The sequence below is a fragment of the Electrophorus electricus genome, chromosome 19 (assembly GCF_013358815.1).
Source record: "Electrophorus electricus isolate fEleEle1 chromosome 19, fEleEle1.pri, whole genome shotgun sequence".
Classification (NCBI taxonomy): domain Eukaryota; kingdom Metazoa; phylum Chordata; class Actinopteri; order Gymnotiformes; family Gymnotidae; genus Electrophorus; species Electrophorus electricus.
Genome location: NC_049553.1, coordinates 5,275,957 through 5,296,551, shown reverse-complemented (window position 1 = coordinate 5,296,551; position 20,595 = coordinate 5,275,957). Strand labels below are relative to the sequence as shown.

Here is a 20,595-nt window from a genome sequence, read left to right as displayed (position 1 = left end):
AAAGCCTCAGGCTCATGAGGTCGGAGAGACTGATGAAAGGAGAGTTCGTGCTTCGTTAAGGTCGTCATGATCACGCTACTGTGTGGAATTTAATTAGCGTAATAGTGCTTTGACTTCTCTGCTAATGAAACTGTATTAATGCTATTAAATCAGTGTCTGTACTGGCCCCCTCACCTGCTTGCCTACGAGATCAAGTCATAGGCCAGATCATCTAGACATGATTAGTTAATCAGATTCTGCCAAGGGGGCACAAACAAAAACATTCTGAGAAAGTTTGATGAACTACCTCTGCTGAGAGTATATATCAATGCCAGATGATGCTCCCTCTTTGGTGAATTTTTTAAACTGCAAATGAATTCCTTGATCTATCTTTCAAAACTAACATCAAGGTGTCAGGCAACAGAGTAGGCATCAGAGCAAATACATTTCTTAATGGCAACCTGAAACACGGACCAAAAACTTACCATGAACAGAAACTTTCATGCGAGAATTCTGGTTTGCTCACTTAGAGTAGCTTTGTTAGTCCCAAATGCAGCATGGATCTGGATACACTTTGATGAATGCACGAGACTGAGGGCTGAAATTACCTTGCATGCCGTCTTTTATTCTGATAAGGGTGGGCCTGTTTAAAACCGGAAATGCTCCAATTCATCTTTTCTGGCTCTTTGATTATCAATGATTAACAAGAGATTGAAGCTTTATTATTTGGTGCAATTATATGAATCAGTATTTTCCATTTTTGTATAGTAAATTAATGGAATACATGTTCTGGGGCATGTTACCTTTGCACCATGCAGAGATTCTAACAAAAGGCATCCATAATGCAGCTTTTTGAACACATTTCTCCTAGAGTAATTTCCATCGTCAATCATGTGCAATTGGGAAGACAAGCAGGGATTAAAAATTAGCTCAACCAGGTTTTGATTGCCATCATCAAGTGCTCCCATTGAATTCAATTATCCTCTCTATGGTTTTAGAATCATCTACACGTACATGTTAACCATGGGGCATTTTTAAAATCATATCAACTTTTTTTTTTTTTTTTATATATTCCTAAATGCAGCTCACAAACATGAGTGTAATACATTCAACAGCACCTCAAAATGTTCATAAGTCATAAGAAAAAAGGTCTGTGCATGTAGTATAGTGTATCTAAAAATAGAGCACCTATCGCCATACACAATATCCTTGTGTGAGAGCCTTTCATTCACACCCCTCCATCCCTTTGCACAGGTGAGAAAGAAGCCCAACATCTCGCAAATATTTCCAGCAAGCACACAAACACCACCCCCCACCCTCCACACACACACACACACACACACACACACACACACGTACTGTCACGTCCTGAGTGATTGCACCATCCAGCCACACAAAGCCTGCCATCAGGACCCTTAGCTATATTTAGAGTGAGCACAGCTGCCACAAATAAAATGGTAATGGATAGTGGCACCGTAATAGCGGTAGCCACAAGCACACAGTGGCACAGAGGTCATCGCCATGATTAGAATACCATTTCTGTTTTTTAATTCTTAAAGGAACTAGAGATAAGAATTTTTAATGTTTTTTATGCGCTTTCACGTGTGAAAGCCCAAGCCAGTCCTCTTTTTTTTTTGTTGTTGTTTTTTTGCTGTTTTCATAAAAATATGATGAACATAGTCATGCTTATTTTAATCAGTTTTATGGTCCAGAAAGGTGACGAGAGCACAAAGTAATGTCTGTCCACTCATCAGGAACAAGGAGCTCATTTATTGAAATTAAATATCTTAAACTCCAATACAGAGCATGTACCAATATTGTGATTTAAAGCATTTATTGATTGATTCTGATGGAGCGTTGGTATTATTAGGTACAATTTGGCACTGGACTCGATCATAATCTTTACAGACCTGCTACTGATATAGTAAATGTACTTTCTGCATATTCACCTCTAAACAGCTCAAGCTGGTAAAATTTTAACCATAATGAACAGAGAACAAATAGAGTTTTCAAATAACACACCTACTTTAATGTTCTGGAATTAATTACAGGAAAGTAACTGCCAGTAATTCAATAAAAGCAAAACAACACCATCCATTTTCCTTACAGCACCATGTTTTTGCTTCAAAGCACCAATCAACCATTTAGAACGCAAAGACAAAGGTAATTATTCAGCCTTCTCTATGTGGCTTAATTGGCTTACCATTGAATTCTTAACACTTGATGAATGTGTCTGTAAGCATGGAAGGTTTACCCAGTGTTAAATGTAATTAATGCCCTCCATTTGTTTCTGCTTTCTTCCGTCAGCCTTTAAAACAGCATAACTAATGCCTGGTGTTTTTGCTTTCTCTCCAATGAGCGCAGCCTCACCATCAAACTGTGCTCACAGCTACTCTTACACAGGAAGGCTAATGTTTACTTCTAACTAACAAATCGAGCTGGTCAAGTCTATGGAGAAGAGGTCATATAGACAGAAATTATTGGGACAGATGTCAGCATGACGGTTACTAAGGATGCACTTGTACCTCCTCAGGCTCAATGAGGTTTTGCTGCCCTCAAGTGGATAACAGGGGTTCATCAATTTTTGTATATGGATCCCTGCAGAACACAAAGGTTCCTAATTTCCTCTAAGACCTATTTACAACTATGTGTAGCACAAGATATATATTATATAAAACTCTGCAGTAGGCCGTAAGATTCAATGTTAAATTTAAAAGTGCTGAGGGTTCTTTAACAGGTTTAATGAAGGTGTCCCTGACAGAGACACCACCACCCTGTCTGTTGGAACATGAAGTAACAAATTTTTGTCTCTCGCCCCGGAAGAGAGCGGTCATAGCAGTCTGTCACCTAGAGGTCCACTGGAAATAACCCACTACCTCCTCTGCATCCTGACCCCTACAAGACCACAGAGCCTCTAGCAGATTGTTAGCATTGCTTACTGGCATTAGCCCAAAGTTCTTTCCTCAGGCAATCTGAGCACCCCTATTTTAAAATGTACTCCACCTAAACACCATCTGTTCTCAGACTATCCCACGCTGTCCAGGGCAGGACTGGTTTGTCTTTTGATTCTTTGTGCCTCTCAAGTTTGTTTGCTCATATCATCTCAGGTACCTCTTCCATAGCTCTTCTGTGCTACGTTCACACTCAGCTTGTTCCTCAAATATCTGGACCTGAATTTGTTGTAGCTACTTTGGAAGTTTTAGTACAGTTGCAGTGAATACTGAAAAAAGTGTTGCCCCAAAACAAAACTGAATAAATTCTCTCTTAATCCAAGAAAACTCAAGCATGTCTGGCAGAACTCTCTGGAAACCTTTACAGACACAGCGCTTTTGGAGACAATTCCAAAGGGACAATTTCTAATCATCTCACTGCAGTCTGCAGAGACTCATGATAAATTCTACCAAGTAAACTCTCTTTGAAAGTCACATGGTTAGTCACGGAATTAAAACAGTTTATCTGCAGAAGCACTCAAAGGGATTTTCTCTTTCTCTTCGATTTAAATGCTAATTTGAACTGATGTATTTCTTTACAGGACAATAGCCTACTGACTCTCTCTTACACACAAATCTAATCAATAAATAACATATTGCATCTAGAAAGCATTTTTTGGAGGGGACTGCATTTCCCATCAGAAAGGTGTAAAGTAAAGGTGTGAGTACATACCGGAGGGTTTGCTCTTCAGGTGTTACACGTGCGTTTGGATTTCACACATGGTCTACGCCTTCACAGCAAGACGAGAATGCACACAACTGGCCTGTTACAACTGGGCACCTCAGCAGGATGTGTTTCCCGCTGAGCAGGTGTTCACTAGTGTTTGACCCAATTCTGCGGCTCCCGAGTGAAATCTCGCTTTCAAACAGGTAAGGTGAATGTGAGCAAGTGTGTGTAACACCGGATGCAGATCCTCGCTACCAAAGCGCGTCACCACGGCATTTGGAAGTCGCCCGTGGGCGGCTGCCCTACGCTGCTCCGCCAAGTGGCAGAGGAGGCCGTTACCCGGCCCCCACCTGGCGCTGGGCGGCAGCTGCTCACCCTGTGCACGCCGGGATTTATCGTACTTGTTTTGTTTGCTCGGTTTATCGGCGTAAACACCATACGGGCCGGGACTGGGCCAGGGCCAGGAGAGCTCAGCAACTGGCCGGGGAAGCAAAATCAATTAGCGGCCATGCTGAGAAGACCGCATGCGCCCTTGCTGCGTCTGGGTCACGCTCCTTCTGCTGTTCTTGCATGGAAAGGTAAGATGTGCCCGGCACGCCCTCCCAACCACCCACGTCTGCTTCAGATCTTATGCATAAATGGAGCACACGCTCACGTGGAGGCAAGCGAAAGACTGAAGAGCCCTCCAGATGAGCCGCGTCCCTGTGCAGTGCGACAGCGTACCTGTAGTGCACTTCAGATGCATCAGTGTGATTGTGCTAATGTAAGAGGGCGGCATGTTGCTGCTGAAACAGGGGCTCTAGAGCAGTGAGACAGGCAGGGAGATGAACAGCAGGCATTAGAGGGGGAGTAGAGTGGTACTAAAGCCTTCTACCCAGTGTTTCTGAAAGCGGGGGTGCACACTCAAAGTACGTTGGACACACTTGTGTGGTGTGCTCCCTCAATGAAGAATGCTTTATTGTACCTAGCATATTCATTTATGTGGTGCATATTCACTCATGCGCACTCATAGCCCCATCCGCCCACAACGCACTCTAGCATCCTTAGAAACTAATGGCACGATCGAACACGACAAATGGTACCTTAGGTAAAGGTGCAAGGTGGGGGTACCTTATTTATTTATTTAGAAATATGTAACCCATCTGGACTAATAAGTCAATAAAAAGTTATACTAATAACCCCAAATCTACCGCTTAAAAAGGTCATGAAGAAATGATATGTGTGCAATGATATGTGTGCAATATAAATAAACTTATTAAAGGCTTTTTATATTAATTGCATATTCCATGCACATTTGTAGACCTGTTAAATAAAGCGAAAGGTGCTAATATAATGTCATTTAAACACAAAATTCTTTCATATTGTATGGTCCTATACTGGTCAACATCTAATTCAAAGGATCACAGCGCAATGAACCAAAAAGTATTACAAAAGTATCTGTGCCACAGTGCGCAGATAGTTACGCTTGAGCTTGTAAACTGCATCAAACGCACATTCAGTGCCACTGGCTTTACTGCTCATGCTGACTTTCAAAGCAAATCTATGGTAAAACTTCAGACACAGTTAAACCAAATTTAGCTGAACCAGGCAGACTGTAAGACCACCATAATGCCTGCTGTGGAAACTGGGTTCCACTAATTTCTGCTTACAGTGCACAGAACTGTCTTGTCCATGATCGATTGCCAGGAATAGGGAACCAACTCACCCATTCATTTTGCTCTCAACCTGTTCCACAAAACATCCATAAAATATAGGTTAGAAATAAGGCACTAAATATAACCTTCCATATAGACAAAGTCCCTAAATGACAGTCAACATGGAGAAGAAAACAATATGTATTAACTTAACTTTCCATTAATAATTATGTCCTTGCCATCTTGAGTTTAGCATTAAAGAAAGGCTACATTGTTAATACTAATAATAATAATACTAATAATAGTGGTATTAATGATGACACAAATAAAACAATAACAACAATAGCTAAAAATCAACACAATGCCTTATGAAGATGAAGAGGACCTAAATAAAAGCTGAATGCTGTTTTTTAGCTACTGCTTTGATACTCACATTTGACTCCTGAACAGGTGTCAGGAAAGACTGGATCCACCCACTTTATTAGAAGCACTTACTCTGCACCTGCACCCAGGGGTGAAGGGATTCACCGTCACGGGACCACTGACTGCGTATCACTTGGCCAGTGCCAAATCCCAGGCAGTGCCATGGGTGTGTGTGTGGCCGTGGCACAAGTTTGTCAGGTAGAGAAGTGTGGTTGGAGAGTGATCTGGCCATATCCAGAAACTAGTGCTCCTCTGTTCAGAAACGGACCACTAGTAAAGAGTTGGAGTATGACTGCCTGTCTCTAATTGTACACTGACACAGAGTTTCTAATAAAGTGAATGCTGAGTCTAAGTGTGCCCAAAAAGCTGCTCATGGTCACTCTGTTGGGAACAAATGATCCACTGTAAAAAGAGGTTTTAGATTTTTTGTTATCATGACCTTTCTTGTGTTTTTAAGTCAGGTTAGACTGACAAAGTGTTATTCAGATAACAATAATGCGTTTGACTTTGGGTTACCCTACTATGTGAAGACCATTTCACTAAAGGCAACTAAAGCAAATTGTTTAATCAAAACAAATTATTATTATTATTATTTTTTTTATAGTGGACACTAAACCACAGTAAGAATACCACCTAAGGTCTTAAAGAGGAGATATCTGAAATGTCTGGAGTGAGCTGAGTCACAGTAAAACAGTCCTAAGTGGAAGTAAATATCACTATTCATTTCACAGCCTGTCAGCTTGGCACCATATTTAATGATGGATATGCATAAAAACCAGTAGCACATCACTAATGGCTCCTACCGCGGGGCAGTGCTGGAAAGTACCCGCCTTCATTTCATTATATAATATGAAGGCTTAGATGATTCATCGCTTCGTACAGATGATCAAGAATAAAGAACACCAAAATGGCCAAAGATTTAGCAGGACCAGAGAAAGAAAAAGTTCAACACACTCCAAATCCCACAATGTGGAAAAGGTCATGTTTGGTTACAGGACTTCAGACCTCTTTCAGAAGTGGACATCAAAGCACCAACAAAGCAGCTTTTCTAGGTACTTGGGGTTACGGTGATGATTTTTGATCGTCAGGTAATGATCTTCAGGTAATGATCTTCAGATCTACAGATAATATCAATACATCCATTGGCTAACATGTTGACCATTTAAAAAAACCTCCATTGTACCTCATGGGATTCACATGCATGACAAGGGGCTGTTTAAAGAGGAGCTGAGGTGGACAGTTTAGAGGGTTATCTTCAGGCCAGTATAATGTTCACCACAGGTACTGTACATTACGAAAGTGTTCTAAAATTAAAAAAAACCTTTCTTTAATGACTAGTTGATAAAAAATGGCCTAAATTTAATATTAGAACACACGCCGCCTGCATTCAAAGCTTTAAAGTCAAGTTTAAAATAATTCTAAAATGATACATAACTGACTTTATAAATCAGATACACTAAATGGACCAACCCCATCCCGTACATTACAGTTCTTCTCACACTCTGTCAGTTAAAAAAAAAAATCATCGACATTTTTTAAAAAGCTTGTAATCACCTACCTGTCCTTTTCCTCCTTTGTTTTGGCTGGATAGAGAAAATGACCATTAATGCACCCATGTTGCCCTGTGCCTGTCTCTCTTGCACTCACTCTCTCCCCGTGCTCGGCTCAGAGCTTCACAAGTCCCGCTGCAGTGCCTCGCACTTCACAAGTCCCTGCCCTTCTCTCACGACACACGAACCTGGCAACAGGACCAAAGTGTCCAAGCCTCCTCCTTCAGTTCCACTCGTCCCGCGTCACTCGGTGGAAGGCACGTGGACGCACGCTGGACGAAGGCAGCCGGGAGGACCACCCCAAACTTTCACAAGACGATGCGGATGCGTTTTCTTTCGAAGGAATGTAAGGAATGTAAGGAAAACTGCTCCAACTTCTGCCCAGCCGTGGGACTAGACAGATGATGGGAGAGCGTGTACTTTCTGCTAGTGCTCGCTGTTGCGTGCCGCGCGAGCATGTCTCCACTCTTTGAACAGACGCTGCACAGGAAGTGTGGGGAAGAGGGTGAGCGGGTGGAGGAGAGGGGGGTTGGGGGGGGGGTTTGGGGGGCCGCGGGGGGTTCCAAGCTACGAGCGTATATGGACTCCTTTCAAGCTGTCTGCTCTTCACACATTACTAAACATGTATCTGATAATAAATACAACACCAAACGAGGCTGTTCGAGGTTAAGAGCAATAATCATTTAAAAGCATGGCAAGTTCACATTATTTAAAATTCACATGCAAGACAGTTCTATCATTTAAATCATGTTTATTATTTAAATCTAACAACCTGTGCAGTTCTGCCCGACTACTTCTCATCCCAGAAATGTGGAAAGGCTGCATTATAGAGATGGTATAATGAACCAAAATAAAAGTGCCTGGGATCCCTGCACATTTTACAGTGACAATATACACCCTGATGCTTATTAATCTAGGTTGTTAGGATTCCACACTATGTAAAGTTTTTTTTAAATCACAGACCTAGCGGTCTGGTAAGCAATCATAAGGTAGCATATGTAGATAATTTTATATAGGTCAGAAGCAACACGATGGAAGGCTTAATCACCCAGTTTGTTTTTACAGTGTGTACTGCAGCTAATTTGCTAACACGCAGTAAACTACACTAAGCAACACTGGTAACTAACACTAATTACTAACACTCAGTAGCTACACAAACTAAACAACACTGGTAACATTAACGCTAACTAAAACACTGTCATTAACCTTAATTCTTATTGGTCTCGGTAAGAAAAAACAAAACCTGTAAAAAAAAATAATACCTCTGTTGTTCTCATCAGTGTTCTCCTGTGAAAATGGTTAAGTCAAAACCCAAATCTATGTCCTTGAGTAAAGCTATACAGATGAACACTTATGTTATGTAAGAGTGGTGCTTTTTCTGTTATGACACTGTGTGTCCTTGTAACATGCAACAATGTGAAAAAAACGTGGGGACAAAGAGCCATTATACTTTTTAAATAAATCACGTGCATTAAAGTATTTTGACAGCCCTACATATTGTATACTGAATTCAGAAGAAAGTTACTGTATGAGTGTGTTCCAGGTCCTGGATTACAAATCAAATGTCTGTATCATTTAAAAAACCCACATCCTCACAATGTTAGCTCTAGAAATCTTGCCTCTAGTTTTGGGCATGACTGCACAAAAATGGAAGCCCAGTGACATTTTTTTTTTAATACAGAGAGCTTCAGTCACTGACACAGAGGTCAAGGTGAACAGTACTTTATATAGCCTTGTCTTCACACCGTGCATCCTGACAGATCAGTGCTACCCCCCTCCCCCCAATACCACTACCCCCTCCCCAAGCACACACACACACAAATGTATTTGTACTTTCGTCCACTCTTCCACCCACACGTCTACAAAACAAGCGAACCTGTGCAAATAAGCCACATAACCCTGTCAAGTGTTGGTGTTCTCCGCATGCAAACAAGTGCTTTAACAGACACGGCCACCTCTGACCCCAGAAGCACAAAGAACCACCTCCATTGTCCAGTTTCCTGCTACAGCTCTAATAGTCCATATATATATATATATATATATATTAGGAATGTTCCCCTGAGGAGGAGTAAGACTGGCAAGCAGAAGTGCTTTAGATAATACACCACTGTTTCAGAGTTGAAATAAAGGTGACTCAGACACATATATTTTACTAATTTTGTTGTGCCAAAGCAATTTCACTTAGGCTTCTCAATTGAATCATCTCTGCCTGCTGTGATATAACTATGATCATGGTCTCTGCAGAAGTGATGCAACTTCATCTATCCATCTACTGGTGAGCTTTTTTGCTTATTCCAGGGCACTGATTCCCCAGGGACTGCAATTCAATCTACTTTTTCATGCCACAGCTAATTCAATATATCCACAGCAATTCCCTTAATTTAAATTTAGCTGAGTTTTTGGTAGAGCAGAGATTAATGGTATGATAAATTCAAAAGTTACAAATAAAAGAAATGGGATATAAGACAGGCCTCAATAACATCTGATACTTACAGAAATAAACAAATGTGTATGAAATGTATTTATGTTTTATACTACGAAAGACATTGCACGTGATCTGTTTATTGCTTTAAACAACTGATAACTTGATAACTTCATTAGCCATTGACTAGATGTACTCATGAGTCAGGAAGAGTAAACAACAGACCCTCCTGGGAAATGCCAAAGCAGCCCAACACTCGCTGACTGTGACTCCTGAAAAAGATTCTACTTCTCAATTTTTCTCTCAACCTAAAATGTAAATAATATTCAACTCAATCTTCCAATACAATTGCAAGATTATCTTCTGTTCATGTACAAGTATAAGCACACCTAATTATTCTCTGCAGAGACTTGCCAACAATTTGACTTGATGGATTCAGGTGGGTAGATGACGAAGCTGTGTAAACATAAGAACAGCATGGTTCCGCAGTGTTATGACTCAATTTGCAGGTGCCGTCATGTGCGCACTGATCCCCTTCTGCCCCCCCCTACTGCTGGGCAAACCTCCCCTCAATGCTTTTCAAACACATTTTAGTAAAGTGAGGGATGTTTTTCTGTTAAGCTTTTTCTTAAAGGCTGAACAACAACTAATGACCCAATTTTAAGATTTAAACTGTTAGCGTTTATGACATAACTGCTAGTAAAAGAGCTTTGGGGGAAGAAATTAACATACAATAAAAACACAGTTTATAAAGTCTGAGGAACAAACATGGTGAATAATGAATGGTGTAGTTGGTGGAGGAAATGTCTGAGAAATACTATGTCTGTCTTTTTGGCCTCATAAAATTGCAGTAGTCCACCAACGATGCCTCTAACATGGATTGCGATGTCCAGTATTCTCTTTTATGATAGCTTTGCTGTTAGTGGTTGCTTAGCATTTATAGTTGGCATAGGACTCCATTCAATGGGTCTGAGTACGCTGCACAATATAGCTTTCCCTGCAGACACACGCCATCCAGTCATGAAAGGCTTGATAATTAGTAGGTAAGAGTGATCAAGTGTGCAAGCAAAACTGAAAGCTGTGCAGGGCAGCAGGGAGCTAAGATTCATGTAAAAAAGACCTTCACCTCAAACTAGCAAGCAAAGCTGTAGACCACCGGAGAAATCTGCAAGATCCTAGACAATGCCAAGCTGGAGGTGGCAGCGGCGAATAAAAAGACTTTTTAGAAGTGACAATGAGCTCGGAAGATGTGGCACACCACTGGCAAATCAAGGGGAGATATCCTTGACTAACATGGGAGCAAGAAGGTGTCAATGGAATAGTGCCTGCGAGTCCCAAAACAACTCTCATGACAATTACTGCACACTTTATTGTCTCGTGACAATTATGGCCACTCTATAGCTGGAGATGCTACAGGGGATACAACATGGGCTATGCAACTCATCAAGAAAAGACACAACCGCTGACATGAGCTCTCCCACTCAAAAACAATGGTTATATGCCCTGGGATAGAAGAGCTCCACTGAGAGTGGGCAACGTTTTTCTATGCCTGGTCAGAGCATGACTGCCATCCATCTTTGGCTGGCAAAGGACTTGAGGCCCTTGACAACAAACACTTCAAGTCAAGAAGACAGCTCTCAGTACGGAAGACAGCAAAAGGGCTCTGTCCAGCTAAACAGCCATTCAGCTACTATAGCCAGAGCCTGTCGACTACACCATATCTGAAAGCAGAGAAAATAGAGGTTTTGTCCATGGAGCACCTCTCTGCTCGGCGAACCTAGCCTACCTCAGTTATCCTGAGATGGTACAAGACTTGACTACACAAGACCTTTTATGAACAGTCACATCTGACCACCCACAAGAATTTCACCTGCTATGCTGAGAGAAGCCTTTCTGTTTACAGAGGTCACAATGAGTAGTAAGTGCCAAGAGTGAGGTGCAATAGAGAAGAGACACCCGTTGAAGGACTTCGATGGGAAACTGAAGTCAGGTGAACCTTCATCGCTGGCTGACCTGCAATGCCTCTATGAAGATTCAAGTGGTCAATGAGAGCTCAGTGGTCTTCAATCAAACCACTAGAGGAAAGGTGCAGTAAATAGGAGAATACATGAAAAACCTGAATACTCACTATGCTTTAAGCCTGTAGGAACAACATACAAATAAGAAATTCATTACAGTTTGTTCATATGACAAAGATGTTACAGTTAAGAGGCTAAAGAGAAAAATGGCATTCACTTTTGGTCATAGACTACAGTAATTCAAACCATGCCATTTGGAAATTCTAATGCCCCTGCCAAGGGATGCAGGACATAATGAAACAGTGATCATTATTATTCATATAACACCTTTCTCAAACTCAAGGACACTTTACAGATAGATATCAGCTTTTACAATCACTTACATACATTGATGAGAAGCAGAAGCCAATTTGCACAGTATACAGTGCACACAGCGTACTCTCGATCCGAAACCACAACCCCCTGGAGGACTGCACCAGGTACAGGGAAAGGGGAGGAGGTTAAGACCAGGACAGGGCACCACCCACCCAATCACTGGACACACAATACAATACAATACATAACGCACACATGCATGCACGCGCATATACACACACACACACACACACACACACACACACACACACACATACACACACATACACACACATACACACACATACACACACACACACACACACACATACACACATACACACATACACCACACATACACACAGGTCACAGTCACATTCATACAGGACAGTTTAAAATATCCAATCAACCTAACCTACATGTTTTTGGATTGTGGGAAAAAAACAGATAAACCCATGCACAGGGAGAACACGGAAACTCCACCCAGATAGGGACACGAACCCAAGACCCTAGCACTGAGAGGTGCTAACCACCAGAGGATTTAAGTGCTTTTTATGCCTGTTCTGAGCTCACCAACAATGAACACCCAGTTCCAGTTCACACAATCTCAGTTGTACCATTTCAGTGGATGAGGTGAGGACTTTTAAATGCGCTAACATCAGCAAAAATGCTAGTCCGGACAGACTCTGGGGGCACGTTCTAATAACCTGCAGTAACCATAGGCTATCCCAGATATTTAGAATCTGTTTTTAAACACTGCAAGCTACACACCTGTTTTAAAGAACTAAGAACACATCTGCTAAAGAAGTCCAAAGCCTTAACAGCTATTGGCCACTTACCTCACCTGCAATGACATGTTTTAAAAGGCCAGTACCATGATAAATTAAAAAGCATCATGGACATTGCAACAAATCACTTTAAAACATGCTTATTGTTATGTTATATTATCTGGAATTAAGCTACTGCACAATTATACTCTTGAACTTGCAAATAATATCAAACCACACCACACCATGTGCAAATAATATCAAACCACAGCTCACCATGTGTTCTTGTGTGCTACATTGTACAAACACACACAATATATATTTATTTTTAAAAAATGCATTTACGACTTACTAAATATTTTTTAGTTTTCTTTCATTTTCAAGTTTCTGTATCATTAGGTTACAGTAGCTCAGAAATAATTCCCATTTAATTATTGATTGCAAATTCGCAAATAAATCCACGAAAGTTAAACCCAAAAAAGTCAAGTTTCAACTGTACCTTTTCAACCTGGATACATACAGTGTTTTTACTGAAATTTGTGGCTTTACTCACTACGTTACCAATGTCAAATATGTTTACTTTGAAATGCTGTGTACTAAATGTATGTATGTATAAAATGGACCTGACTTTTATTGATGCTATTTAGTAGTCACACTTCTGTATGTAGAATCACTATGCTGTAAGTCTGTAGGAACGACGTACAAATAAGAATTTCATTGCAACTTGTTCATATGACAAAAAAATATTTTTGACTTTCACTTGACTTGTGTTGTGAGCTTACTGATGGCCAGTCTATGCTTCCCTCAGGACGTGCCCTTTTGATTCTTGGAAAATATCGATATTCAACTAGATCAAGGGAGCAAACATTCAGCATCCGAGTTAAAGGATGCACATCAGCATCAACATTATCCACTCTTCACAAGCAGTCCTCTCTGCACCAATTGCAATGCTTCCTCCCACGCCTTGATCATGTTTTGATACAAAGTGTGCCCGGAGAGAGGGGCTATTCATATACATGTCCCTTGACAATCTTGTTTGTGTGTGTGTGTGTGTGTGTGTGTGTGTGTGTGTCAGTATGTAAGAAAGAGAGAGAGAGAGAGAGAGAGAACAGGGCAAGAAAGAGCTGATCAAATCAATTCCTTGTGTCTTGCTCTACAATGAAATAAGATTTATCCAACTTACATACCAAAAAAAGAAAGAAAGCAAGCCAATCCGTGGTGGTCAATTAGGATAGTGTGGCAGTCTGCCACAAATAAATCAATGTGAGGGAATCACTGACCTGGCTGAAGAAGCAGGACAGCTGGTGTACCACAGTTCTGTGCATTGCTGTTTCAGACTGGAGACAGTACAACTTCTCCAGAGTGGTAGTGTGCATTGGCTGACTTGGACTGGGCAAGTGCACCAACGCTCTGCTCAGGATCAGCAACCAGCACCTGGCTCACCCCCGCAGGTCTGCTGCCGCAGTATCACCAACGCAACCAGATACTGCTGCTGTAGCAGCACACACCGCCACCATTATCCACAATCACAAGACCAGTACATTCCAGTCTAAGCAGAAAAATACAAGACCACTGGCAAATAGTGATATGATAGCAGCACAAACAGACAGTTCCCAGAGATACCACACAGGGGCAGTGTAAGACAGTATAAGGCAGTACAAGGTCCAAAAAACACAAAAGCAATGCTTTATCCTATAGTTAACAGTAAACAGTAAATTTATCATTTGTCTCGTCACCCTTATTCAACACATTTGACATAATATGCCTTTTAAAAAAAGAGAAGACAGAATATGAGAGTAATTTTCTTATTTTAAAAAAGGACTTCTGTATCACATATGACATGACTACACAGGCCAGTTTCACAAACCATCTGTCTTTTGGAAACAAACATCGTTACAGAGCCCTTATAATGACTGAAAATAAAGTACAGCAATGACATCCAAGTTAAAGTTATTTCAGCTGAATCATGTAAAGTGGGTTCTCACTGAAGGTCTCTTCCTTGACTCCGTACTGCCTACAAGTGAGCTGTGGACTATACCTGACCCTGCAAAGAACACATTTACCAAGTGACAAAAAGCAGACAGGTTATTAGGCTTCAAGGAACAGGATTCCTTTCACTGTTCATTTAAGATGTCTCTGCTCCCAACTTAAATCTACCTACCATGTTCACAAACAAGCTAGATGCTGTTCAAGGATTGATTTTATTCAGCAAGAACCTCCGTAATCTGCTCTTGAAGGATATCGATTCTTTAAGAGTGGAATCACTATAGTCACACACTTTTCTCTTCGTTAGCTTTGCTACCCAGATACTCACATGCTACAACTCTGAAATACTACAATCCCCTAATACTGAAAATATAATATCGCTTCTCTGTGATCTAAATATGATGCCAGTGCTTTAACATAGGTAACATCTATCCAGAGGTGGCTCGCTGCTTCCCATGTGTGTCGAAAGCCACATAATCAAAGCCTTAAAGGCATCAAGAGGAACGTGTGTGCATCTAGGCTACGGAAAGGACACCTCCAACATTAGAAGTGGTGCTAACATTAGTATTGCCTGCCAACTGGGCTAAGCAGCAGGTGCCAAGGGCAGGTAGAGTGTGTTGAGCCCTCATACAGCCACTTTGCTAATGAACATAAGGGCCTGCTGATTCTTATTATGGCCTATTTAAGACAGTGGTCATAAAGACTACACAAAGAAGAGCTTGCAAGGCATATTCAGCGTGAGAACCACACGACACATGCGGTTTATAGATTACCAATAAAGATTTTTCAAAGGTTTTACTGCTCTTAATCATCTACGACATTTCAATGAGCACTTCGATGTGTTTTGCTGGACGTGCTTAATACAGCTTACCTCATATGTACAAAATATACGTTTAGATTATATCCAAAACCATTTGTATTCCCCACCTAAACGCTTTCATCAGCCAAGTCTGTAGTAAGTTTTGAATAAATCACTTTTCTCGTAAGCAGTATATTTCAAATGATTTATTTTTATTTACTTCTGGACACATGTGATTAGGGTCCATCTGCTTCTGCAGTAAGCAGAAACTGCAGGACTAGAGTATAAGGACAAGCATTCTTCTCTGGCTGTATGAGTGCATGTACTATCAGGACCAAAAGAAACACGCTATACAAATTTATAATGAACCCTTCAATATTTGGACTTGGACATTTGTAAAGCTGCTTTGTGACAACATCTATTGTTAAAAGCGCTATATAAACACATTTGATGAACAAGATGAACAAGACAAGATGAAAATTTTAACAAGATATTCATTTTCATATAAAGCCTGAAATCACAGGTATATAATTATCAATTGTGAGGGACTGTAGATTTATTTGAACTATAAAATTATTTTCTTAAAAGATATAAAGCCAAATGAAGAAAAAGCTGGTTGTATGCTAACACTGAATGCACAGCTGAATAAATTCAGAATTATGCTGTTTGCTGAGGCTGAAAAAGCTAAATTAGCCCCAACAACATTAGCTGAAGAGACAATTCTGTGTTATTTCCCATAATGGAGAACTTGGCTCTAAACAAGTAATTTCTCTTTTACCATCTTGTTTTCCAGTCTATCTAGGGCTTAAGCCAGATAGTATTCTTAACACTGTCCTATCTATTGTCAAATGAAGATATTTATTTAGCTTCTTTAAGTCGCTTTGGACCAGGGCATCTGCCAAATACTGTAAATGTTACATCATTAGATTTGCATTTCTGAATGGTTTGCTCAGTTGTTAATTTTGTATGATTTGTTACATTATGTAAACTGGCCACTACATTCTCACAGGCAAACCAAGGCAGGCATCAGTCTCACAAGGGTGTTTTCTGGCATCACAAACATTCTGGCATTTAGGACCTTGGCCACTGCATCAGTGAAGGCTCTATATCCATCTTACCCTGCAGTCGTCACTCAGACAACTGATGAGGTACATTAGAGCCAGCAGGTAGACAATGTTTAGCCATGATTGGCTGGGCCTGTTACCTATTTATAGCCTGGCCTGATTGAGGGACACCAGGGTAATCCTTTACTCCAGTAACCAGTATATTCACATGTTTCTCTACCTGACTGGGCACTTAGCATGTTGGCACCTTTCCCTGTGCCACTCCTTTTACAGGAAGGCCAAGGCATGCAGACATGAGATTCTTTTCAACTACCAACTTATACACACTGTATTTGTTTTAAATATATCTATTAAAGAGTTATACTGTCAACAGAATAACTTTTTAATCATACATTTGATGTAAACCTGTGCTTAATATTATTTATAGCTTTATAACTAAGTAGTTGTTTTTAAATTTTTTTTAATTAATGAGAGTATTTGCTATTTGCAGTTTAATGTCACAGCATCAATGGATTCCATATGCCACCAGTAAAATTACAAAACCTAATTTAATGCACATATGCCTCATTCCACCAAAAGCAGTCGAAAATTTTGCCAGTGGTCTTACGGTTGGTCTGTTATACTTGGACTAAAAATGTATCAAAAACAAAAAATAATGTCATTAATTAACTATTACAGATAAATGAAAGTTTCTTTTTCCTTTTCAGAGCTATGTGTATTGTGTTTTGCCTCTCCTTTTTGGTACCATACTCTCCACATTAAAGTTAACCTTCTCAGCCATCTGAATAAAGACAGTGACCACACCCATACTGTTCTTAGCTAGTACAGTTGAGCCAATTTGCTCGGTTTATGAGCAGTGCTTGATCATATTTCTATTTTTATGGAGAATTGTAATGTATACTTCATTTTAGTATCATACAAATATTTTTAACATATTACAATATGTTCCCTGGGTCTTTAAATGAACTCAGTTACACAGGCTTAGGAAAGCCAGTTGTAGGTTAACAAATTTTCAATAACAACATTTTAGTCATCTTTCTCCCTGGCTTCCAAGTGTCATCGGTTTTGTCAAATATAAAATGCTTCTCCCCCCCCCTAGCTTTCTCACAGATATATATTTCCCATAGGACATTCTTCTATCTCTTTTGACCCACTTTCACATCTGTCCATATTGGCCAATATGACTTTCTCACCGTTTCCATCAGGAACTACCGCGTGCCGCATCACCTGCCAAGCCCTGCTTCCGTCATATTCCCCAGAATGACCAGATCATATCTGACTGTCTCAAACTATGTCTGACTATGCCTTGTTATTCTTTAATGGAAATCCAACAACCTTAACAGTCCTTGTGCCCTTTCAAAATTAATTAATTTTAGTCTATTTAAGAAATATTATTTTAGCAATGCATTCAAGTGATGACAGGACCAATGACATTGTGTTTCTGTCCAGAGTGATAACAGAAGCTGAAGCTTTCTAGAATGTCACCTTAATTCAATCCCAAGATGGATGTGTTGACGCATTATGATGATTAATGTTGCTTTTGGTTCACAAAAAATAAAAATTCAGGCTTCTGCACCGTCAATCCTCAGCTCACATGAAAAGTGAATATTACATTACCACTATAAAGACATTAACATTCACAGTCACTTTCACTTGATGCATGAAGAAATATCCCTGTGTGTAATTTGACATAAGTATGTGGAATATTACACACCATTTGGTTATCATTTAGATCGGTTGCTTTAAACCTAAAAGGTCAATGTTTTAAGTTGTGACACAAAAGCCTTTGACTGTCCAATATCTTTTGCTATGTATCTAAATGCATGCATGAATAATGTACAATATGTTAACCTGACTGGGAGAAATACTAACCAGAAATATGCATGACACTTATTAATATTAACGCAAACCAATACTCTGCCTCCTTTATGTATTTAGGTGATTTGAGTTTGGCGGGATAATTTTGTGTGTCAGTAAAGTACTCGGGGCAGCTCATACTAGGGGGCCAAAACCAAAAAAACGGGTCACGTACAAGTGCCAGCGGCAAATGTCTGAGTTATACTGCTGAGGTGCATCAGTAGCAACAAAGCAAATGTGCCTCCTGTGTGTTCATTACCTGAGGTACACAACTTACAGGGCCAATTAAGTTACAGAGAGATCTATGGCAGTGTGAACATGGCTCCACGAGGCCTATTCATCTCGTCTATATGTGCACCAGACGCTGCTCACCGTCGGCCTCTTGGTTTTTATCATCACGGTTCTTTGGGCCGGGAGAAATGGCTCCTCAGACTTTCAGACAACCTAAGAATAGAACCAGAGGAGATGTAGCACTGTAGTTCATTTTACTGACCTACGCGACCCTTGGCTTATAAGATTTCTAATATTTCTCCGTGCCGTCTAGCGAGCGCCGAAGCCATAAAACTCCCAGCCTTGTCTCCGAGTGGCGGGAAGCGCGAGAGTTGAGGCAATGCTGGGAGTGATCAGACTCCAAATTGCCATTAATTCGACCACAGAGGAAAGGCACATAGATGCATATGTCACCATTCAAGATGGGCCCAATTCAGAAGGAGGAAGTCTTCTTTTGATCATTCATATCCACGCGGTAAAAGTGGATTACACACACAAGACGATTGCCGCCAAGATTGATTTCAGAGCAATTATCCAACCACCATAATTACCATGGAAGCTCTCCATGGTTACTGACTTCCAGTCACACAAATACAAAAGTCCCTATAAAAAAGAAAAGCTATAGAGCAAGTGCAGCATCAGCCCATGCATCCAAACGTGGGGTACAGTGAGATAGAGACAGAGGGGTGGCAACTCTGAGGCAGCCTGGTCCTGTTCTGGGATCAGCTTCAAATAAATAGAGTTCACTTTCCGCAGTGCAGAGTGGGCTCATTCGAAACATGACGGACCTGGAAACCGAACATTCCCGAACTTTCATGCCCCTACATGAAACATTGGCTACAATTGATTATATACTCTGAATAAATTTGGTTTAGGCATTGCTCATGCTAAAAAGAGAAGAAGTTGGCGTCATGATCTTTGCCCCCAGTAACAATTTCCTGGCAATAAACTGTGACTACCAGTGTTAAACTGTGTGGATGAAAATTGCACTGCTGAAGTTGTGGTATTTCTGGACTCAATCGAGAAGGCAACATCCTGTTAAGGTCTATTTGTACAAAACCTGTAATTACTGTGAAATTGGTCTAACTAAAAATGAAATATATACATTTATGGTATTTGGCAGACACCCTTATTATCCATGATAATTTAATCAGGATGACAGTACATGCACACCCAGGGAATTGAACCCATGACCTTGGTGTTATAATACTTTACCTGCTACATCAGGTGAGGGTTTAGGTAAAAGCATACCACAGTAGTACAGATTCGGGTTCATTATTGAAAAGACAGGGAGAAACAAACAAACAAACAAACAAACAAACAAACAAACAATCTCACTGTAGTCCTGTGTCTCACTGGCTTGAAGAAGGCATTCGACATTATCCATCAGGGTAAAATGATGAACATTCTAAAAGCCCTTGAAATTCCATCGAAACCACTTAAAGCCATTACTTCCGATAAAGAAACAGATGAGTTTGAGATATTATCAGGAGTTCTGCAAGGAGACACATTAACACCATATCTATTGATAATGGAGCTAGACAGTGCCATGGGAACCCAGGATAGAGCAACAGAACACCATCTCCCCTAGAAAATCAAGGAGGCATCCTTGAACTTCTAAACATTTGCTTTTTCTAACAAACTGGTTCCTCATCCAACAAATTCAGAAGCACTTTGCTTGCACAGCTGATGAAGAACCTCTGTTCACTGGAAACCTCGTTTACTTCACCATTTTTAATATCTCTAGATCTTTTACCACCCTACATCTCTCTCTCTCTCTCTCACACACACACACACACACACACAGGCCATGCA

At 40.5% G+C, this 20,595-nt stretch overlaps 1 protein-coding gene across 9 annotated transcripts in view; it reads right to left on the bottom strand.

Moving 5' to 3' along the window:
* The window catches only part of kcnip4 (Kv channel interacting protein 4), a 127,849-nt gene that overhangs the window by 57,077 nt on the left and 50,177 nt on the right, over positions 1 to 20,595 (bottom strand). The window contains exon 1 of one of the 9 annotated variants that reach the window (XM_027015043.2): positions 7,252 to 7,683. The exons of the other annotated variants lie outside the window; for them this stretch is intronic. Coding sequence (XP_026870844.1) covers positions 7,252 to 7,309 — 58 coding nt within the window. The 5' untranslated portion in view covers positions 7,310 to 7,683. Of the gene's footprint in view, positions 1 to 7,251; positions 7,684 to 20,595 lie in introns of those variants that run through there. 9 annotated transcript variants of the gene reach the window in all.